Genomic DNA, 17,426 nt, shown 5'->3' with positions numbered 1-17,426 from the left:
TGGTTTGCCATGCATTACCATAACTGCCAACATTCACTTTTACATTCCACTTCATTTGTGGTGGTAGGAAAACTGGCTTTAGTGAGGGTGCAGCTGTTGGCTTGTTTGTGGGCCAGGTTGTATGGTAGCAGTTTTAACGCTGCCTTGTGTTGCTTTTTTGTTTTCAGAATAATTTGCAAATGTGAAAGTGGAACATTGATTTTTATGAAGGGGGAGGGGTCGATTGTTAGCTAATACAGGTCACTTGTGTCTTGCAGGCTATTAAAAACTGGCCCACATAAACTGCTCTTCCACTCCACCTGACATCAACCTTTTGATCATCTTTTTCTTGGTTAGGTTATGTTTACTTAAATATGAAATAATTAAACTTTTACTTAAAGTCCTTGCTTGTCACCTACTTCCAGCCAATTTGTGGCATTACTCTTTGATGTACCAACAGCAGAAAGCTGCGCTTTCCACGCAGAGCTGGTGGAACCATCGCGGACACACCTGTGACACTGAATCTGTTTTTTTGTTTGTTTGTTTGTTTTGGGTTTTTGTTTTTGTTTTTTGTTTTTTTTAAAAAGGGTCAGCCTCGAATTTCCAGGGATTTCTTGTAACCGTCTGACAACAGTTTTAAGTTTACCCGCTGTCATCAGTGTCATGAGTTTTCTTTTTTGTTTTTGTCTTTTTGTTTTTTCTCTTTTTAGTGACAGAGGTTGGTCAGGTCATCTTTAGAAAAAAACAAATGCCCTGTGAAAATACTTATTACTGCAGCTAATGACTACAGTTAATTTAAACTGTTAAAAGGGAAATATTAAGGCTGTAACAAAATCTGGTGGACACTGTTTCTCCATGATTTGGACACGGGGAACCGACTGTGGCAGGGTCAGCCTGTTAGAACCGTGGGGTGGGGGGGGTGGGGGGACTTAAAAAGGCAAAGATCAAGAGCAGTAACTGATCATAATGTTAAAGGTGTGTAAATAAAATACTGGGGTGGCTGTAGCTGTAGCTCAGGAGGTAGAGCAGGTCACCTACTGATTGGAAGGTTGGTGGTTCGATCTCAGGCTCCTCCAGTCTGCATGCCAAGTATCCTTGGGCAAGATACTAACCCCAAGTTGCTCTCCGATGCGTCCATCGGAGTATGAATGTGTGTGAATGTAGTTAGAAAAAGCACTAAGTATAGATAAAGGGCTTGTGAGAATGGGTGTGACTGGGTGAATGTGGCATGTTGTATAGAGCGCTTTGAGTACTCCGGGAGAGTAGAAAAGCGCTATATAAGAATCAGTCCATTTACCATTTACCACTAGATGCGGGACACTAATTCTGGCAGTGTGGAATTAAATAACAAACCTGATGTCATAACAGACGCCGTTTACTGATAAGAACATGAACATGTTGAGTCTAGCGATCTGCTGTGGATGCTCGAAGATGCAAATCTGAAACACAAACATGGAGTCAAGCCCAAAATAATCCCTCCCTCTCTTGTAACCCACAAACTGAACTGTAATGTAACGACACTCACCTGTTCACTAAAGTAAACTTCCAGGTCTGGTGTGGTTGGAATGGAGGCGGAGTCAACTGGGTCCGCTCTCCCTGCCCAGTGCGCGCTCCCGACGCAGATAAATTCTATCGAGACGAACTGCTTGGCATTACACCTGTCCTCCTGTCCTCGCAGACCAGGTGTGTGCCGGCCTCACCTGTGTGACTCTGTAAATGATGGAGGAGCTGGTCGGGCTCGGCGCCGTGACACTGCTGGGCATCCTGGAGCAAGGTAAGCTTTTTGTGACACGACTTCTTACTGGGATTAAATGATCATTCTAAACGTTGTTTTCTCCTTCCTGTTTAATTTTACATCGTTTTGTATGTTTATGACCGTTTTAAATTGTTCCAGCCTGCAGACTCGAGAAACGGCTCAGCTGGTGCTGTTTTCATAGTCGAGGCCGTCTTCAGACCTCGTCCGTTTTAAAATTATAAATGCACAAAAAAGTTAAACACAGTGATTTAACCGGCCTTTTTATTTCCTGAATTCTGTTTACACGTGTTTTATCTGTTTGTCATATTTAAAGCAGTTTGAATTCCTGTGTTTGCATGTCAGCATACACCAGAGGTGGGAAGTAACGAAGTATTTGTACTTTGTTACTTTACTAAAGTAAAATTTCCAGATATCTGTACTTGAGGGTGTGGCATGAAAAGAGATGGAGAAGGATAAGAAGGACAGAAGAGGAAGGAGAGGGCTTAAATTAAAGACTGCTCAGTGATATTTGATTCACTGGCATTTTAAAACATATATGCATAGTTGTCGTGTTTTTAAATCGCATATTGGGTCTGTACATGTGACATTATGTTTTACTGACTGTTATTTAAAAGCTGCATGAAAATCCTCTGCAAGTTAGTGCAGGGGTTAAATGGGTTACTTTGCTGTACTGTGATGGATTTAAAACAGCTGATCACAGCTTGTACATTAAGAAAATCTACTGCAGCTCTCAATAGAAATTGTGAATTAGGATTTCCCCCACGCTGAGCCATTACAGACTGGTGTGTCCAATTTTTAGGGTTCCTTAACCTGCTGAATCCACTTGAACCCCTGACTGTACACTTTCTGTTTAGGGCCAAAGTCACCCTCTACAATGTAGGCAAGGGAAAATAGTTTTTTGTTTTTAAATTTTCCTCTTTCTCTTCTCATGTTCTGCTGATCTGATTCAAGTTGAATATTTATGAGAATTAAAATTTAGGCCATTTTTTAAAAAAAATCTAATATCTTATTACATTAATATAGCACAAGGTTGAGTTAGCTCTGCACACACATAGCTGGTAGAAACGTCCTCCAAAGAGCTACTTTCTAGAGTACATTTTAGAGTCGCTACTCTTTACTTTGAGTTAAGGAGTTGAGTCAGTACTTTAACAGAGTATTTTTAACACTATCTGCACATGTGACAGCTGGCGTTCACAGCCCTCACTGCATTCTTGCTTCCACTTTATATTTTCTTTAGCTTTTATAAATAAAATTTGCATAGATGAGCAGCGTGGTGTGTACTTTGGTTTGTGTAGCAGAAGCTGTGTGAAGGACAGCTCATGAAGCCATCTTTTATTTAACATTTGAAAAAAAATAATAAAGTTCACGTAATTAAGGTGTATTGTGCACTAAAATGTGTTCTTTATGTTTTTAGCCTATTTCTCTCTCCAGGTAATTTATGCCAGGAGGAAGTATTCAGTGACTCCACCTGCCACCACTGGACCACCAGAATTTGAGAGGGTCTTCAGAGCTCAGTGAGCCCCTTTGTGTCTGTTTGTCTATGCATGTACTTGTATTACTAAAATCCTGTGGGGACCCTTCAATTTTGGAGGGACGAAAGTCCCCAATAAGGGCAGTTCTTAACTATATAGATTTACACCAGAGAACAAAATTTTACCTGATAAATTGGTGAGAATGAAATTGATGCCTCTGGTGCCCCCTGGAGGCTGTGGTGTGTATTGTTTTACCACTTAGTTTCGGTTAGTTTTGTTGTCCTTTGTGTTTAGAGCAAACTGCTCAGAGTACTTCCCCATCTTCATCACCGTGCTGTGGCTATCTGGAGTATTCTTCAGCCAAGGTGAGGCGACAGAAGCCACAGAGGCTGCTGCATCAGCATTAACATATACACTTTACGACCTGAAAAGGCAAATATTTAAAGGTGTGTCTGTGTGTTTCAGGTCTGTCTTCAGTCTGCGGTTTGCTTTATTTATACGGACGGTTCAATTACTTTAGAGGATATTCTGAGTCTGCACAGGGACGGTGAGAGCTATGAGAACCCCTACATTTACAAAAATACACTCGCTGTTTAAAATCATTCTTATACTGATGCTAACGTTTGCACTGCAGGAACTCCCATATGAAATGTGAGTTTTACTTTATAGAAAGTTCCTGCTCTGCCTCTCATACCCTCTGAAGGATGGGATCTCTCAGGGTTATTGAATTTGAAATGTTCACAGTGAAGTTAAATGCTGAGTTAAAAATGTCCAACTGTGTGACATCATCAGAATCAGCATACTTTATTAATCCCTAGGGAAATTATATATCAGTCTGACAAACGGCAACTATTAAAATTTTGAGCTATGCAAACAGAGGACAAGAGTACAAAATCACCAAGCTAAGGTTATTTATTTTTGACTGCGATTGTTTAGATCCAGACTGTCCCCTGAATGCCTCGTCATGTTGGTTTTTTCAAAGCTTGTATTTTTTTAAAAACTAAATTCTGCACTTCCTCTAATGTCCACTAGAGGCTCCCGCATAGACTCATGTAAAAATGTCTAACTTTACAGCAAGAAATGAAAATGTTTACAGGCTGATTCCTGTAGTATCTGTATGTGGCCTCTTTTGGCTGTGGTCAAAATGCTAACACTTTTAGAAAATAGTAGTTAAAATATAAAATGTTCATTCAACCAGGTGGAACAGAGCTTTCTGCCTCCTGTAAATGACTTACTGTGAGTAGTTCTGCCTGTGCAGGTGTGTAACAGGTAAACTGACTCAAACCTGTTCATGCCTCTGGTCTCTTTCAGTCTGGCTCCTCTTTACTTCAGCGCTCAGATTCTCTGGATTCTCATCGGGTTCTCGGCTGTTGGCATTTTCCTCACCTTCTGCCGAGTTTACCTGAACGTGGACCTGCTGCAGGAACTCTGCTTCATCCTCGGGCTGTTTTGACCAAGGAGGATAAGAAGTGACAAAAGGGAGGAGAGGTTGTCTTCTACTCTGATCTTCATCTCTGTATTTCTCATACAGTTCGTTAAATATTCTGTTATCAACCTGAAAGTAGGGAATAAAGGGAGATGATGTATCTGCATCTGACAGTTTCTGTTGATCACCAGCAGAGGGCACCACACCCCGACTTTGACCTCAAAGTTTCTTCATTTCAAACGACAGATACCACGGTGTAAAAATACTTAACTACAATTTAAAGCGCTGCATGCTAAAGCCTCGTTCTTATTATAGTGGATATAAGGGGGTAGTCAATATTTAAAACTTAAACTCTTTCGTTTTGCATCTATTATTAATAAATGTTCTTTCAGGACATCTTCAGTCATATTTACACAGCACACCAAGGAGGAAACGCTGTGTTTACAGAAAGAGGAACCTCTTATCTCCCCTACAATTTCCATTTATGCTTGAACTGATTTAACAACAGAATTTTAGTGGAAGGCAAACAAAAGCGAGCAAACTGAAACAATGCTTTTGACAATAAATAACAATTAACTGTTTTGATAAATATTCATCAAGTTTGTTTTTTTTCTTCTAATGCTCCACCCCCACATACTGGCTCTTTTTAACTTCCTATTATTAAATATAATCTTTGAATGGATCTTTTTATAAAGCACATTTCAGTCCTCACGTTCCTGTTTTTGTCCACAAGGTGGCAGCATTTCATTTATAGAGGCTCTGGGTAATAAACACTGAAGATGAAGAATAACTTGATCATTTTGAGAAAAACAGATTTTAAGTCAATCAACATACAAAGAATTTTTTTCAATTTGTTTTAATATTTGTGTTTCTAAAATTTAAATAAAATTTTGTTTAAAAAGTTCTAAATTCACTATAAAACTCTTTTCATACCTCAAATCTATAGTGCTTATTTTTAACCTTAAATTAATACGATGGACTTTTGTTGAGCCTAACAGCAGGTAAAGCTGAGGCGTCCTGAGATGATTGAAATAGAAACCAGCCCCTCTGCTGGTCCTCCTTCACTACATCCATGAATCTTCTCCGAGGTCTTCCCCTTTTCCTCCTGCCTGGGAGCTCCATCTTCATCATCCTTTGTCCAACATGTCCATGCTGCCTCCTCGGCACAAGTCCAAACCATCGCAGCCTCACCTCTAAAAAACATAAATGAAACAATATGGAGGATTTCAGAATAAGCAGTTCTTAAAAAGTAAAAATGTTCAAAATTTCTACCACATTTGAGGCGTGTCTTCAGTATGAGCACTGAAACATTTTTTTCTTTGCTGTAATTGTTCCTCAGGGACAAGTGTGTGGTGGACATGAAACCCACAGTCCTTTTGCACAAAAACGCATTCAGGTTTATCAGAAGCTAAAAAGAAGCTTCGGGTGACATCTTGATTATTTCTGTGCTTTTATTTGCTTCTGCAGCATCTTTAAACATTAAAACCAGCATAACTCTGCTGCTGCTGCTGAGATCTCTACAGTTAATGTGCAGTTAATTAAACCAGCGAGTCAGACCGTTAATGTGATCCAGGCGCAGGCTGATATTTCCACTTACTGCCTATAAAAAAACACTGACGGCACCAACACAGCTGCCATCGGGTGTGGAGGGGTGGGGGCTCCTAAAGCATGAGTGTCTATGGAGCAGTGTTGGGGAGTAATGGAATACATGTACCGCCGTTACGTATTTAAAATACAAAATATGAGTAACTGTATTCCGTTACAGTTACCGTTTAAAAAGGTGGTATTTAGAATACAGTTACTTTGTTGAAATAAATGGATTACACTGTGGTACTTTCCTGTTTCATATTGTCGCAGGTCAGGACTGTTTGGGTTTTGTTCGACAGTTATGTTCTGTTGTTCCAGGCGGCAGCGTTAAGGTTGCCATGGTTACAGGGTGACGCTCTCTCTCTCTGCGTGTTTCCTGGGTGAGAGAGCGCCTTTTTGTTGTTGTTGTGCTAAGCTAATAGGCAGAATGCTACAGGCATAGCTCTAAAGAATGTAGCATCATAGGCAGTGTAGTCCGTGCTGCAGGGAGAATGGACTGCCATACACGTTATGTGTCTGTGAGCGAGGGAGGGAGAAAAAGGAAAAGTACAAGTTTTCATCGAGCAAAAACGGGAGCTGGCAGCATGTAAATATAATAATAACCACTGCAGCCAAGAAGAGTGCCTGACGAGCCCAGTTGTAAGTAAGCTATTAAGACTCGACTGTACGCTGTGTTCGTGTTTTCCTCCGAAACAATAAGTTCCGTTGGAGCAGCCTTTCAACGCCTCTCTCTGTCTCTCGCTAGCAAAGTTGACCCAGACAACAAAGTAAAGCTAGTTTTCGGCTACGAGCCCAACACGGAACCGATGTATTAGCCAGAGGTCCCTTTACTACGGTTCGGAGCCGAACCTTCAGTAACAGTAATAAATCACAGCAATAGTACATTCACGTAGTTGTAAACAGCATGATAATATATTAAGTAATCCAAAGTATTCAGAATACGTTACTCTCATTGAGTAACGTAACGGAATATGTTACAGAATACATTTTGGGGCATGTATTCTGTAATGGAATACATTTTAAGGGTAACCTTCCCAACACTGCTATGGAGGCCGGGGTAAAACCCCTCTGCTGGTTTTCAGCCTGACTCCTCTGTCATGAAAGCCAGAAGTGTAACAGCATTAGATCTGTGACATGAGGTTTACACTGAGATCGATACATTCATTAAACTCTGGTGTCCTATGAAAAAAAATGTATGTTTTTAATTCAAAGATAATCCTGCAGCCTTTGATCTTCAGGTAACATTTATAAGGTAAAACAGTGAGATCTGTGTTTGTGGAGGATTTAAAATCAAAACTACTTTGTATCACAAGTGTAGTCTATTTGTAAAAACCCCAGGCAGCAGAAGCTGATATAAGCCTGTAAACTGTGAAGTGACCTGCTGTTGGAGATTAAATCGATCTTGTGTGCGTCGACGCAGTTTGTGTTTATTTGGAAAAATCCAATCATCCGACCAGCAGCCTGAGGAGAGCCGAGTCACGTCGAGCAGTGTGATCTGAACGCTGCCTTCAGCGGAACAAAACAGCTCTAATTAAAGCTTTAAGAAGTTCTCAGAAGCCTCCAACAACAAAAAGAAGGAGGACATGTTACATAGTTTTGTGTTTGTCCTGAAGTCTGATGTAGATATTTTTCCTCTGGAGCAGACTGCTGTTTATCCATGTCGGTGTAAACTGCTCAGTGTCTGCTAGATAAGCATCTGCCATCAGCTGAAAGTTACGCTAATCAAACCAGTAATGTCTCTCTATAAAAATCATCTCTCGGTTAAAATACACCGAAATCTCTTACTTTCATGTAGGAACTATTTTCTATCTGCTGTCTACATCCACCAAGCGAGAGAACCAAGTTACAACCTGGAGGCTGAGAGGAGCCCTGACCAGTAACACTCAGACCTGCCATCAAGCTGCAGAGTAAAAGAAAATGAAGCTGAGGCACCAACAGATGCAGTTCCTCTAACGTCCAGCAGGGGCTCCAGCAGTGAGTCAGTCCCCACAGACTCCCATGTTAAAATATCTGACTTCACAGCAGACATACACCTGTTTACAGCCTGATAGAACAACTGTTCTGGTCTCTATGGATAATGTAAACTTTTATAACACCTGTACAGGTGTGAATGTTTTCTTTCTGACAGCCTCTTTGACTGACAGGCAGCTGTAGCTGCTAGCTGTCTGCTAGTCTTCACCTCAGCTAATTGGGGTCCCTGACCTGGAGCTCTGGACCGTGTTTGTGCTGTTGGAGCCTTTTTTAATGGAATTATCTGACCAATAATCTGGTTGCTGTGAGATTAATTAAACTAAGAGACCATCAAAGAAGTCTGAGCTCCAGTTTTGGGACTTTATTTGGATTTTACTGAGCGTTAAATCATCAGGTATGTGTGTCTGTTTGATGCTCCCATACAGTCTGTAGGTGAGGAGAAGTCGAGTCTTCAAAATGAACAGCCCCTAAACAGTGGGTGGCATAATGGTGACAACGTCAATCCATTTATATGCAGTCTATGACCGTGATCTATATTTAGCCCCCACCGTGTTGACTTTTACCTCTCTTCTACCCGTGTGGAGCCATTTCTGCCCTCGTTTCAGGAGGGATTTACATAGAGTTGTAAGATGATAGGCTGCAACTATCAGTCACTAGTTATTAAATGACTTTTGTCTTTGTTTTTCACATGTCTGTGGGTCAGAGGTGGATTGTGGGTAAGTTGTCACTCAGGTTGTTTGAATTTTCTCACGCCAAACTGTAATCTGCACCACAAAGAACTGAAGACTATTTATAGAGCAGCTCTGCTCGAGTTTATATTAGGAGGTGCAGCCAGGTCTGTACAGCCTGTACATTATCACCACACACACACACACAAGTACGCGTGCGCTGGTTCGTGTGTGGAATGCGGCCCTGTGTGTATTTTTAGCGTGTCGTCGTCTCTCTGGCAGACGGCAGAGCAGCAGTTGTTGTTCTCAGCGTCAGGATAACTTTCCATCCAACAACAGCTGCTTCAGTCTCCGCCGTCTTCTCAGGCTCCGCCCATCAGAGACAGCACCGCAGACTACCTCCATCGCTCGCCATCAAACACCTGAACACCCGTGAATCACATTTCTAAGACCCGGCTCCTCGTGTCTGAGAAAGGCTCACAATTACATCTAACAACGTAAAAATAATTTCACGCGTGTGACAGGAGAGTCCAGCTCTCACCTCTGATTGTGAGTTTACCAACAGGTAAACGATACCTGAGGTCCTGACTTGTCCCTCCTGAGTCTGGAAAAGCTTCAGGAGGAGCTGGAAAATGTTGCACAGCTGCTAAACTCCTGAGTTGGCTTCCACTGAGCTCCAGGAAGATGGACCTTGGCTCTGCTTCCACATAAACAAACAACAAATGTTAACTAAGGAGACTTTGTTACGTTTAGGGAAGATATCACAGTTTTTTAATATCTGAAGCATAAAACATGTTTTAAATACAGTTTAAATGTGAGGCTTGTTAAGCCACACCTTACAAACATCACCAAGACAGCAGCACAGACTGTGTGTCTCTGCGCACCTATTCATCTGGTGATGGACAGAATGCTGTTCAACTTGTCTCTGAGTCTTACAGAAAACCAGATCAGTCAATAACATTATTTCAGTTTGATCTGCAGACAATCTGAAGCGATTTCCACATCTCCTTTACCAGGTTGTCGGACAGAAGGCTTGAATGTTTAAATGGATCCAGACTTTTTTGAATTAACACGTTTATTTTACTGCTCTGTGCACTAAATCACCATATTAATGAGTTTCTGCAGCATTAATCTCTGATGTTATTTATTGTTATATTTTTGTGTTCCCTGTGAGTCACTCATAGGGATCATTTAATCACATGACGCACAAAACCTGCTTTTTACTTGAACGTGCTCAGAGCCTAAAGGATCAGGTTCTAGTGTCAGAAGATGAGGGACTCGAGTTAAACTACATTTGACCACCCATCATGGGTGGTGCCATGTGACACTGGTGCATCTGTATGTGGTCACATAAGAGAGGGAAACTGGTTATGGGAAAAAAAGAAACAAACGACTTCTAAAAGTGGTCGATTTGATCTTAAAGTTTACTCAGACATGTGGTGATGACTCATTTAAGAAGGTTGTTATTTAAAGCCACCGTAAAGACGTCACACAACCAGAGTGACCTGAGCCTATCATTAACCAGCTTCTTGTCATGTAAATCAGTGAGTTAGTTAACTTTGCCTGCTTCCTGTGGATGTGAGATTATAAAGATCTGTTAAACAGGTCCTGTCATTTGTTTTCAGCAGCATCAGCTGAGCTTCCTGTTTCTAGTGATTCTATTAAGAGCTTAATGCTGATTGGCTGAGATCATAATTAGTGAGGCTGTTAATCTGAGCCGGATCAGATTAACCGTGTGTCCAGGTGTCTACCTACTGCCATTTTAAGATGTAGGCAAACAAAATGATTTTAAAAACGTATCTTTATTTAACACAGCCCTGCCATGAGAATCCTGATTTTGTCAGTGACTTTGAATAAGGTCATAGAAAAACTTCAGTTCACCATAAAAAAGTAAACATTTTCTATAAAGAGGGCTGAAATGAAATAAAGGTGTCACGATAGACTACGATTACACTCAGGTATGATTGTGCTATCAACAATTTAGGAACAAAGCAGCTACACTGCATCAATTCAGTGATCTTGTTTCAGAAAGTCAAAACATTAGCTGGAAGAGAAGTTTAAAAATGTCAATTTAAGTTACCAGATCCAGAATTTACATGTATTTGCCGACCTTATCCAGAAAGTATTTTGCTACCTGAGACAACTTATATATATGTAATACATCTAAGATAGCGGAGGAGCTAGAGTTTGCTAACGTTAGCCAGATAAAAAGACACCTCGGGGACAAACGGGATGTTGACGACCAAATGATCCCATCATGTCCTGAATGTCCTGCTGATGTTGACCACCTAAGGTCCCCAGCCTGGTTGGCTTCATTACATAAAAATAAATATTTTGCTGGCTAGCATTAGTTAACATTAGTTTACTTACTGACAGAGCTAATCATAGCTAGCTTGCTCGCTAATGTTGTTTCTAGAGCTGCAACTATTCATTGAGTAATTCAAATAATTTGATTTGACACAAATTCTTGACTTCGATGATTTGTTTAATGCACAGCTCTGCAGCATGGCGATGTGTTAAATGATGTAAATGGGAGTGCTTCAGACACGTTTATGACTAAAAACAGACCCGCAGTACAAATGTATTTAGGAGCAGCGTGTGAATAAAAACTCAAACAACAATAAGGCCACACAGCTCTCAGTTTAAAACAAAAACACTGACACAAAAACACCTAACACAACAGCAGCAGTGATGATGATGCTGGCACCTTTTAACGTAGAGGCGGAGTGAAGAGCAAAGAGGCAGAGCCATTGCCAACACTGTGAGGTCAGGCAGAGTGAAAACAAACAGCAGCTCTGTTCCTGTGATCAACATTAAAACACTTTACTGGGAAAAAGCTGCGGGAGTCCTTCATCAAAGCAACTGATCAACAAACTCCGACAAGTAGAAAAGTGAAATTTGTAGCTGCTCCATCCACCGCCGTTTGTCTTACATGGCAGAAGAATCTGCAGTAAAGCTCCACGGAGAAAACCGAAACCAATGAGTCGTTCATTGTGAAAGACCTGTGTTTTTTGTCTTTTGAATGTTTATGATTGCTCATTAATAAGACAAAAGTATTTTTTATCTGTTTACTAGATTAATCAATGGAATAATCGATAGATTACTTGATTACTGAAATAATCTATAGTTACAGCCCTACTTGTCTCCATCTAAATCATCTGTGAAGCCACCTGAGTGTTTGTTGTTGTCTTTGTGGAATTTCTGGTGTGTTGATTAATGACATTAGCTAGCAGTTGACTTCATTTCTAAGCTAACGTGTTGGTCTCTGATGACACACTCAGGGCACAAATGTCATGTCCTCTGAGTTTTAGCAGCAAATTCATCCAGAAAACTTCACACAGAAATCTGTCCACAGGCTGCTAATACTGTTTAATAAATGTAAAGAGAGCATAGTGCACATTTAAGATGAGAAAGGCTGTTAACCTGATAGTTAGTAATCCCAGACTGGCGCTGAGCACATGAACTTAATATAAAGCCACTCTAGAGAATTCAAAATGCCCTTTTAAGGTGCTGCATCGACCCGCTTCTCTATCTCCTCTGATCATATCCACCAAAGATGGATGATTAATAGTTTAAAAAAACATTCCAGCTAGAGATTAGCTTCAACCAAACATCATGATGAGGAAACAGCTTATGTCAGCATCAGCTTTGAAGGTTTGCAGACACTTCCAGACCTGATTGTGTTATTGTCTTTTTCTCTGCCATGTTCTGAATCACTGACTTCACGTGTTTGAGTTGGACAAGAATGACTCAGGAAGTTCAGGAGATAAAGGAGGACATGAGGAAATAAGAGAACACTGGAAACTTACTGTTATTTTTTGATTTCATTATATTCAGGATATGTTCTTAGAGTTGGTGCTGAGGAATTTTTCTTTTTCTTTTTCTGATATCTGCAGAAAAAGATGACCCACAAGTTCAAGGACCCATAAAGTATGATATCGAAACCTGTAATTATTAAAATGGGATTCTCATTGGTCACATTTAAAGCTCAAACGTGTTTTAACAGAAACACATAGCTGGCACATGTCCTACGTGAGTTTCAGAGCTTTACAAGCTTTGCGTTTTGCTCATATAATGGTCATAAAACAGGAGCAGGGTTTCACTGCCGAGCTGCAGTTAAACCCCAAAAACCTCATCCAGCCAAACAGCCACTGACTCTCTGAATTTAGGCTTTTTGTAATCTCTAACAGAAATACATTCACTCCTGTAGACCAGGTTACCACCAAATATGTGGTCTTCTTTGCTTTGATGACTAAAATAAACACATTATACACAATTTAGTGTTGTGTTAGTTGGAAAAGGAATTTGGAAAGCTAGCTAACTAGCATTCCCATTCAGATGTGATTTTTGTAGCTATAATGTTAGCAAGCGACATGGTCAGGCAGCTAGCTGTAACTTAGTTATGCTGCGCAATTATACTGATAATTATTTTGTACCACTAGCTGATAAAGAATTTCAAAAATATTTATTAGCAGTTTAAGTGAATGACTGTCTCTATCTACTTTAAATGTGTTTACCTATTTAAAATAGTTAGAACTAGTCCTCATTTGTGTCATTATCAAGAGAACGGGTGAGGTAATTTGGAAAATTAGCCAACTAGCATTACCTCTCTGATATGATTTTGCTAGTGATAAAGCTTGCAATTAAGTTATACTTAGCCCACTAGCTGTATTTTGGCTATGCTAGTCTGATGATGGCTATAATAATATTAACTGATGATGTAATTTATCAGCTTCCAGGATTGATAAGTTCTCATATCAGGGCAGCGAGTTTGGATAAGTTGGTATTTGATTGTATCGACTAAAACCAGCCATTTAAAATGACACAGACTGCCGTTTGTCTGTGTTAGCAGGCATGCTAGTGTTTGCCAATATAGAACTAGTTAGACCAGCGGTCCCCAACCCCAGTACCAGTCCATGAGTCGTTTGGTACCGGGCTGCAAGAGTTGAGCTCGGGTGTGAAATTAATGGTTTTCAGGGTTTTAATCAGTTTTTATAGTTATTTTTCTTAATCGTTTTTATTGTTAACTGGTTTCCCTGGGTCTTTTCCCATGTGTCTGGTTTTATTTTGTTGTATTAGGGTTAGGGTTAGGGGGTTAACCCTAACCTTAAAGGCCTGTCTGTGAAAATATTGACGGACATAAACCGGCCCGTGGTGCAAAGGTTGGGGACTGCTGAGTTAGACCAGCTGACTAACCTTAGCTTGTACTGTAATGTTGTCTCTGTTTAAACCCTGTATGAAGACATGGCAGTGTTGGTTTTTGTCCTCGTGTCGCACCTGGGTTGTGCTTGTTTAGTGAAGTTATTGATTTGATTTCTAAGCTAAAGTTAGCTAGCATTGCTCACTGTTTTCTTCTCCTATGTTTATCTCATATCTCAGTAATAAACTCATAAGTAAAAACATATGTCAGTGTGGAACAATAAAGCATTGTGTATGTGTAAGTAGCATGCACTATGCTGGTTATATATTTTTATTTTGAATTACTGTGAATGATCTGAGATGTTTTTCCTGATCACACCAATAACGTCATCTTCCTAAACCCTAAAGAGAGTCAGACTTAGTGTTTACATACCTCACACACACACACACACACACCCTTGACCATGACATGAGCTGATAGAAATGCTGTAATTCAAGCAGACACCACCCTGAAAGCTCAGCTGCAGATCAGGACAGTGACAGTATTGACACTATTGCTGCAGCTGACAATAAGATGACAGTAGTTGACATGGACGAGTAGGGAAAGTCTCCTTGTTAATGACTACAAGGGCCTGCAGAAGATACTGCTGTATCTGCAGTCATCTGGACACAGCTTAACCACAGACTGTTGGTAAAGGATGGACTTTGTGACATCATCAGTGCAAACACAGTGCAGAGGTCCACTTCAGTTGAGATGAAGCCGAGCACGCCACGCCCCCACCCTCATTAGCTAGTCCCATCTCCTTTGTCGTTCACTTCGTACATCTCAAATTTTCTGTGTAACACAGATGCCAGAAGGCTGGACAGGCTAACGCACAAGGTTGGTCAGAATCTGAAGGAGTCAGTGAAAGTCAGGACTCAGGAGGTCATTATGAAGAACCAGTCTCAGCTGCACCACTCCACAGAGGCAGCAGAGCTCCTCCACAGACTGATTCAGTCCCACTAATCATTCCTGCTCTTTCCTGTCTGTTTTATAGCCTGTGGCATATTTAAACATCATAAGTTGACTGAAAGTGATTCAACAAATGCACATTTACATTCCATCTCGTTCTAAAAAAAAGAAAGAAAGAAAGAAAAAAGTTCAATATACACGATAAGCTAAAAGGAAATAAAATAAAAAATGACACTGGTCTTTAGATTGTATTCAGAATTTTCAAATTGATGATGATTTATGAATCATGACACACTGCTCTCCCCTACACCTGCCTTTGTAGAGTAAAATTACTGGTATTCTGTTGGTATCTGAAATACTGGCCCTGTATTTGCTTGGTATTTGGATAGATACCAAAATAGTGGATGAATGGTAAAAAGATGTTTGATATTATATTGTCTTTATCTAACTTATCAGGATGACTGCTGATAAATAACCTTTCTAACTAATCTAGGTTTCTCTGGCAGCAGATAACGTTTATAACTTAACGCCATTGCAAAGATTAAATACAATAAAAAAGTTATTTGCGCTACATTAATTTGCACCAGATATGAAAAATTTACCGTGACTAACTAAATATTTACTTTTATCTGACACCTTTCCACGTGAAACTCTGCAGCTCGTGAACCAAAATAGCCGATTGTGTGAATTTTCCACCTGGAAATTATTATTATTATTATGTTTAAATTATTATTATTTTGACATCCACAGTAACATATTCTACATACTTTTTTTTTCAATATGTGAAGTAATTTTAGGTCCAGACGGCGTTTCAGAGCCATTACACCCTCACTTTATGTTGAAATTCAGATTACTCATAGATTATCTGGAGCTCTCAGATTAATTTTGTTGTGTAGGAGTTTACTCAGGATGAAATAAACCGCTGAGCGGGGGGCGGGGAAGGGGGGGGGGTTAAGGCCAGTTGTGTAACTTACACACGAGTTTTCTGCATTACCATAACGGTTCCCATAGACAATAGAGTCGCCACTGCGCATGTCACAGTTTTGATATGCGGCTACTTTCAAACGCTGTGGGAAAATAGAACTGCGATGCTACAGCCGTGACAGGAGTGTGACTATTGAAAGATTTCTGAAGTCTTACAAGCTGGTATTAAAGTGATGTGTAAATTTACTGTCCAGACTTTAGTACAGTGTGGAGGAAATGCAGTCTGAAGATTTATGTTCTTACTGTTCAGATGTGAAGCTGGACTTATTTGCAAGGATAATATTATATGAAAACAAAATAAAATGTTATCCACTGAATAAAATAAATAATAAAATATATTAGATTTATATATTATTTATATTCTATATAGATAATAAATATATTCGTTTTGGGACGTTTCGGGATTTTTGACCTTATCGGAAATTTGGATGTAACAGAAAATAAGTCCGAATGATAAATTGTTGACAACAATGTAGTGTCTGAATGGCTTCTGCCTTCTGAGTGGAGAAAATTATTTTTCTTTTTTGTGTGTAGTCAAATGTTAATTTGAATAGTGGAGGTGGAAAAAAAGTTCGGACATTTCCCTTTTTTTAAAGAGATGATTGTGGTAAGAGTTCCTAATTGTCCCTGAAGGCAGCAAAGGTAAGCCCTGCCCTCCTAGCCGGCTGCTGCAGCGGTGCGTTCATGGGACTTTTTCCGGAGTGTTTGAAAGTTGTCAACAGAGAAGCAGAGGAAGGAGCAGGAGATCAGCGGCTTTAACGGGACTGTGGAGCTCGGAGGAGGAGGAATGGGCTGCACTCAGAGCAAGGTGAGGCACACGGGCAGGAGACACTCGCGGACCCCGCCGGCACAGCTCTGCTTTGTCTTCTGTTTTTCTGCCGCCGGAGGTTCATTAACAGGCGGTCGGCGGCGGCGAGACGTGCCGGGAATGAGCGGCGGGGAGCGGACTGTGTGTCCGCGGCACAGGCATCGTCTTTACCCAAGTTTAACCGAGTCACAAACACGGCGGCAAGTGGAGATTTGGCGCTAAAATGTGGGAAAAACAGCGTTTTCCTCGTCCTGAACATCTGTTTCTAATCTCGAGTTTGAGTTTTCCCACGATGCTCCTTTCTAAGCAGTGACCTCAGACACATTCATTTAGAAACTTCTCTGAAATCCTCCAGTGTGCAGATAAAGTGAGTTTATTTACGAGCTTAAAGCAGCTTTAAGCTTTTAGCACCAAAACGTGCTGCAGTGAGCTCGACTTCCCTCCGTGAGCCTCACTCAGCTGAGAGGTTTGATTTAAAAGGAGAAGTTTACATCAGTTCAAACCAGCTGTGCTCACGGGCCACAAACGGTGGCTCAAACCAGCACAAACCAGAGCACAAAATGCTAAAAACACCTTTCTGCTCATGATTTTATCGCTGCACTCTGATAGAAGTGCTTTGCATCACTCACAGTTCAATTTAATGCCTATTTATCACTCCCTGGGCCTCTGAATTCATCCTTTCTT

At 40.5% G+C, this 17,426-nt stretch overlaps 2 protein-coding genes and 1 long non-coding RNA gene across 3 annotated transcripts in view; 2 read left to right on the top strand and 1 right to left on the bottom strand.

Moving 5' to 3' along the window:
- Positions 1-1,600: 1,600 nt before the first annotated feature.
- On the top strand, positions 1,601-4,796 carry ltc4s (leukotriene C4 synthase). Its single transcript, XM_085133752.1, has 5 exons — positions 1,601-1,753; positions 3,150-3,249; positions 3,502-3,572; positions 3,673-3,754; positions 4,519-4,796. Exons 1-5 carry the CDS (start codon positions 1,696-1,698, stop codon positions 4,658-4,660), a joined length of 453 nt encoding a protein of 150 aa, XP_084989878.1. The 5' UTR covers positions 1,601-1,695; the 3' UTR covers positions 4,661-4,796.
- A 917-nt stretch (positions 4,797-5,713) lies between these two features.
- The window catches only part of LOC146523875 (uncharacterized), a 13,751-nt gene continuing 2,038 nt past the window's right edge, over positions 5,714-17,426 (bottom strand). Inside the window, exons 2-3 of the long non-coding RNA XR_014869554.1 lie at positions 9,401-9,556; positions 5,714-5,826 (exon numbers count right to left, since the gene is read on the bottom strand). This is a non-coding gene — a long non-coding RNA (uncharacterized LOC146523875). The remainder of the gene's footprint in view (positions 5,827-9,400; positions 9,557-17,426) is intronic.
- Positions 16,565-17,426, top strand: part of ccdc69 (coiled-coil domain containing 69) — a 22,394-nt gene continuing 21,532 nt past the window's right edge. The window contains exon 1 of the mRNA XM_085133704.1: positions 16,565-16,742. Coding sequence (XP_084989830.1) covers positions 16,722-16,742 — 21 coding nt within the window. The 5' untranslated portion in view covers positions 16,565-16,721. The remainder of the gene's footprint in view (positions 16,743-17,426) is intronic.

This window comes from Neolamprologus multifasciatus, chromosome 2 (assembly GCF_963576455.1).
Source record: "Neolamprologus multifasciatus chromosome 2, fNeoMul1.2, whole genome shotgun sequence".
Lineage (NCBI taxonomy): Eukaryota > Metazoa > Chordata > Actinopteri > Cichliformes > Cichlidae > Neolamprologus > Neolamprologus multifasciatus.
Note: the sequence above shows the minus strand (reverse complement) of the source record. Positions and strands in the feature narration are given on the sequence as shown.